A 6000-nucleotide genomic window follows, 5' to 3' on the forward strand; every position below is an offset into this window, starting at 1 on the left:
TTCATGAGATCAGTAAGCAGAGAGTCAGAACACCTGAAATCTGCTAGTTGTGATGTCGAGCTTAGTCCTTTCTTCTACAAAGTCTACTTGCTGATCAGTAACTCATTTTTGCTTTTTTCCATTCTGTTCAGGATTATAAATAAATCATTAATGTTTTTAAAAATGACCTGCAGTGTAGTAACTTTCAGTACTGCCTTTTGTCAACTTTACTCCTTTGGAGTAACTGCTTGCCATGTACAGCTTGTGCTTCCTCTTCAGGGAGAATCTCATCAGTATTGCTGAGCTAATTAACGTGATGAAACAAATTCAGAAGATTCCAGAGGAGAAACTAACAAGGATTGCAGAGGCACTAGATGAAAACAAGGATGGCAAAATTGATATAGATAATGTTGTTAAGGTAAGTCTGTAGACTACTTAAAGAGAATAAGGTTAGCCATCCTTCAAACATTGTACATGTTTTGACTGAAATTCATATTCCTGTCTTTTTCAAGAGTCTTTACTTGATGCCAGTGAGGATTTTGGAAATGTGCCGTAAATAGATCTTGTAATACATATATTAGCATCTGCAGAATTTATAGGGCTATTTCGGAGGGGGAAAAAAATTAATCTTTATTCTGTGTCTGTTACCCAAATTGCCTTTAAAGCTGTAGGTTTTGCTATATGCATGTGTCAAGTTCTGTAAAATATGGTGATTTTGTTATGCTGCTTATGAATGGGAGAGAGGATGTGAAAGAGCCTTAGAAGAACTACTTTAGGAATAACACTACTCAGCCAAAGTCTTGGCATAATGTTCATAGGTATGCTTGATGTCAACAGAAGCTAATAGCTTCTCTGCCTCCTTGTATACCTTAGATATTTCATTGAGGCCTGTGTTTCCTGTGCTTGAAAGACATCAGACCATCAGATATTCTTTAGGTCCATTGTAAATGACTTGTGTTCTTTGCCTGCTCTGTCCTTTTGTCTCATTTGTAGAATGTTCTCAGGTTTTCCCTGCATTTCTCCTTCCTTTTCTTGTTTCTTTTTCACTTGGTAAATTTAGAGATGTCCTGAAACTTACTTCCTTGCTACTAATTTTCCTACTCAATATAGAAGTAGCTCTTGGAGCGAGGACACTGTAGGCAGCTAGAAAATACATTATCAGTCTTTTGAAACACATTTTTCTTCTCTACTAAAGTTACCCTGGTGCTGGTTATCTTCCCTATTGCTCTAAACAGATGTTCTATGTTTAGCAACAGGGGCAAAACGTACTTCTCAATTCTGCATATAATGCAGAATAATTCTAGGAACTTTTAGGGGCTTTGCCAAGAATGCATTTGTACAGAAAGCTAGATAAAGAAATTTTGAAGAGCCTGCTAAATTATTTTTTCACTTTGCTTTCTCAACGCTTTCTTTGCTTTCTACCCCCCCCTTAAGTTTTTGAAAATTTATGCCTATTTAGTATAGTAGGTCTTTTTGATAAATTAAGCCTATAAAATAAGTATTGTCTTAAATCCTGTTTCAGCAGATACTGAATATGAGCTTTCCATTGCAACAGACACTAATGCAACTCTGTGTACCGAGGTCAAAAGGTCTACATAATTTGTTTTAATTTTTTTTAATACTCCAAGTATATTTGAGGCTCTGATTGTGGTTTAAATTTGTGTTTTCATGTAGGAAATAAAACTGGTTTTCTTGAACATCAGACAACTGATTTACATTTCTCCTAACAAATTTTATGATATGAAAATGCCTCAATTATGTAAAAATTAAATGCTCTCTCAATTTCATTTTATGTTCATGTAGGTAGTAGAATTGATTGACAAAGAAGATATCGATATTGGTACTAGTCAGGTTGCTGAGATTATGGCACTGCTTCAGAAAGAAGAAAAACTGGAAGAAAAAGAGAAAGCAAAGGAAAAGCACGATAAAGAAGCTGCAGAAGCCAAGAATTAAGCTTCAGAATCTGAAGCTAATCTCAACTGTAACCAAAACCTTGTATATCTTTCTGTGTCTAATGGCTACATACTACTTGAGCTTTTGTGATTATGGGAAGTATTTTGAGCTGATTCTAGTAATAAATCGTAGATACGTTTTCTGACATATGGAATGAAATTTCCATTCATCAAAGAAGTGATTTATTGTCATTCCATACAGATGAAAACAAAATATGCTTCTTTAGCAGTGCTCCTGCCCACAAAATCATGTATTTGCACTCATTGTGGTACAGTGTTCCATTAAACTTGCAAGTTTGCTGTATAAATTAAGTGTATCTATCATGGAAAAATGCTTCTCATTTATTTTCTTTCACCATTACTTGGGGCCCAACCTTGCTTTGCTTCTGCCTTTTAGCTTTTTCAGAATTCAATAGAAACTTTCTCTTCCATGACAATATTACATATTCTGTCACCTGTTAGTGAAGATTCTGTGGCTTCAGTAGTAAATCGTTAGACTGAGGTTTATTTAAGCTAAATACCACTAAAGCTGTTGCCTCACTGACAGAGAATGTGGCATTCTAATCACTTTTATGAATTCATTATTATTGTTTTTTTCTGTTGAAGGGAAAAACAGATTTATTTTTCCCTAGAATGGAAACTTCCCATGAAGTTTGCTTCTTATGGGTGCCTTAAATTTCTTACGACTAGGGAGTAGACAATGTCACTTCTACTCAAAATTCCATGAATTACTAAAGCATTGGAATCACAGGAGCCTTTAAAATAGTTTCAGAACACAATCTGTCACACAGTAAAGTGAGTTAAAGTGTTTGTCTAAATATCAAAATGAAAATAATGATAAGGGGAAAATGTCAGTTGTGATCTTTTTGCATTTATTTTTTAAAAATTTAGTTATCTTCACGTTTGGTTTTTTTCATCTGGTAATTATTTTCACCATAACTAGTTCTCTTACCTCTCAATTTTCATCTCAGGTATAAAATCACTAACCAGGTATAGTCAAAGTACATAAATACTTTCATCTCATGGCCTTACTTACCGTGCAGTCAACAAGTCATGTCTGGTGTTTCCCGCGCTTTGATTACATCTATGATTTTCTAATTAATTGCTTATAGTTACTGTCTTTAACTGTGTGATTAAATACTGACAAGTAGGTCAAGGTTTACTCATTAATGTCTGTCCTTAGTAGTAAATTTTTAAGTTTAAAAAACCAGAATACCAATTCTGGGATGTTCCATAATTCCTGGTAGCCTGAATTTGCCACTGTTTCTTAAAAATCTGCTATGAAATACACATAGTGTGACTTGAACCAGCAGGGTTGTGGTTTGGGTTTCTTTATTTTGCACCCAGTATTATAAAATCCATGAACATCCTTGATTTTGTGTATGCTGTAGAGAGCACATCTTACAATGGCACCGTACACAGTGATATTGAGGTGGGCAGTTAGTATTTAATGCTTTAGTCATAGTTGTATATTTTCTTAGAAAATGTTGACTCCCAAGCGTATTTCAGCATAATTCCATGTTCACTATTTATCTAGATTGGCTAAATTATTTATAAAAACTCATTTTAAGTTAGTGGAACAAAAAAAAAGTTTTAACAGTCTCATGGCTCGCGTGATGGACCATTGTATTTAGTTGTTTCCAAAGCAAGATGTACAGTACAATTAATTCTAGAAAAGGGTCAGTGTTTAGTTCAAGTATTGAGTTTCATATTCTGTACAGTTTGCAAAGAAAGCTGCTTACAGTAAGTAAGATCCTCCTGAGAATTACTGTAATTGTATCTGAAGTGTAAAATTGCTGTGACAAAGCTGAAATTTCAAATCAGTATGAGCTTTGTAGTTAATGTACCCCAAAATAAGGGGGCCGTGCTCTCCCTTGTAAATCAAGATTTACAAGGAGGAGCATGACAGTCAGTTTGTAGATTCTGAAGATTAGGACTTCACTGGGTGCTTTTTTTTTCAGGTCAAAACTTTTATCTTAGGTGAAAATGCAAGAGTAAAACTAATTTCACAGAAATACAATTTAAAAACTAATTTTACATTGTATAATTTACAGTTAGAATACATTAAATTTTGCAGTTGCATATCTTCAATTTGAAAACAACGTATAATGATCTTACTTGACATTCCTGAAACATGCTAAAGATACTCTAAAATTATCTGCTGCTTTTCATGCAATATCAAAAACCTAAGAATTGTGTGCTCTTGCATGCATGCAAGTTTAAAACAGGGAAGTAGCAGAAAAAAAGGTTTCAAAGATTTATGGATTCAAGTTTTACAGAGCTTTAACTATCTTTACCGTAAATTATCTGATTGTGGTATTTGGGAGTTTAAGGCACTTTGCTGCTGTTCTTTTTCTGTGTTTACTGTTCACTTAAATTTTCTGTGGATTAAATACAAAGGGAGCCAAAAACAGTTGATTATTTTTTTAATGAGGAATGTCCTGATTAAAATCATTGTGGTACATTTATTGAACACTTTTAGCATTTGGACTTGTTTGAAATTTGGAATGTGGTGAAATTTTAACAGGTTACGTAAAATACATTTAAATGTCAATCACAAATGTCAATTTTCCCCTGTTACTTAAAGCGTTTAAAGGAACGTACGCATCAACCACAGTGAAGCGTTTTCGCGGGGAGCATTTTCCTTCTGATGATGAAATTAGGCAAACCCGTAACAGCTGGAATTGAACACCACCACGTTCTGCGAGCTTAAAAAGGTGAGGAAGCCCTTGGTGATTCCCATGTACGTGGCTTTGAACCTTCCCCAGCAGCTCTGTCCAGGCCGTACAGACAACTCCCGCAAATTGGTGGCCTGAGGACCTCCTCCAGATGACCTCCTCCAGATATCCTCCTTTGTTGTCTTGTGTGTTGACCAAAAAAAAAAACCCAGAAGCTGCAGTGCTTTCAGAGAAAGGATGACTTCCGAGTGTACAGTAACTGGTCAGAACTTATTTCTGAACGAATATTTAAAAAGGAGATGTAAATATTTGTTTAAATAATTAGACAAAATATATGTGAGATTTTGGCGACCTTGTGACTTACACAGGCAAAGCCTCGAAGCTCAGAGTTAGGTAATCGGTGAGACTATTGTTGGGCTTGTTTTGGATTCAAATAAGATCAGATTTTTATTATAAGCTCTTCAGGGGAAAAATGTAAAGCATATAAAAAGCTTTTTTTAAAAAAATCAGTTTAGCGACAGGGACGAAAAGTAAAGTAGGATGTCATTTCTTTTTCCCCTTCAAAACAAGCAGGTTAAAGGACCTATTTTATTGAAAAAATTGTTTCCATTTCATGTTAGCTCTAAAGATGGTTTTTACTGAAATTTTTGTCACTGACTGCATGCTGTGAGAGTGAATCTGCTCGCAAGTTCAGTGTCAGAAAGCTGATTTACTCAGTAGTTTGCCAGCAGGACAGCATGCAGGGAGAGAATATTCTCTTGACAGGATAGTACCTTGCACTTGCGTAGGCTTTGTCTGGGGGGAAAAAGTTACATCTTTTATACAACTCCAAAATACTTCTTGTAACTTTGTATCTACATACCTTGCTAATAATTTAAACTTTAGCTACTTCAGCATGTATTTAAATACTTTTAAATTGTTTATATCAAATTATTGGTATATTTAATTGAAAGAATAATCCCATATTCTGTTCTTTGTACGTATTCCAAGTTTTGCTTTTCAGTTGAAGAATTTCAGCCTGTGTTATAAATTTAAGTTGAAGATCGTTTGTGCTCTGAGCATACTGGTTCTGTGTTTGCCATAATGCAATATACAATTTTTAAGTTAATTGGAGCTTGTGTCCTTTGTTTAGTTATAATAAATGTATCGTTTTGAAATCAAATCTCTCCCATTACTTTTCTGTTGCTTTTGATTGTTTAGTGTTAATTTTTCGCTGTTCAGATGAGAGGCCAGTCGCAGAGCGGGACGGTGGTGAGCTGAGTACTGTAACTGAAATGTTTGGGGTGGGAGAGGGCAAGCGAAGGGACAACTCTTTAAACCAGGGGATTGGTGGCCTGTGTGGGATTTGGGGGGGTGTTAACTCTTGCAGAAATTCTCTTGGTGCCTGTGGG

General features: G+C 35.2%; 1 protein-coding gene across 2 annotated transcripts in view; it reads left to right on the plus strand.

Moving 5' to 3' along the window:
- Positions 1–5771, plus strand: part of LETM1 (leucine zipper-EF-hand containing transmembrane protein 1) — a 28535-nt gene extending 22764 nt beyond the window's left edge. Inside the window, exons 13-14 of one of the 2 annotated variants that reach the window (XM_014966773.1) lie at positions 241–397; positions 1783–5771. In XM_014966773.1, the coding sequence (XP_014822259.1) occupies positions 241–397; positions 1783–1932 (307 nt within the window). In that variant the 3' untranslated portion in view covers positions 1933–5771. The remainder of the gene's footprint in view (positions 1–240; positions 398–1782) is intronic. The other variant, XM_014966775.1, reaches the window with a different exon arrangement.
- Positions 5772–6000: the final 229 nt, after the last annotated feature.

This window comes from Calidris pugnax, unplaced genomic scaffold, assembly GCF_001431845.1.
Source record: "Calidris pugnax isolate Ruff unplaced genomic scaffold, ASM143184v1 scaffold14, whole genome shotgun sequence".
NCBI classification, from domain to species: domain Eukaryota; kingdom Metazoa; phylum Chordata; class Aves; order Charadriiformes; family Scolopacidae; genus Calidris; species Calidris pugnax.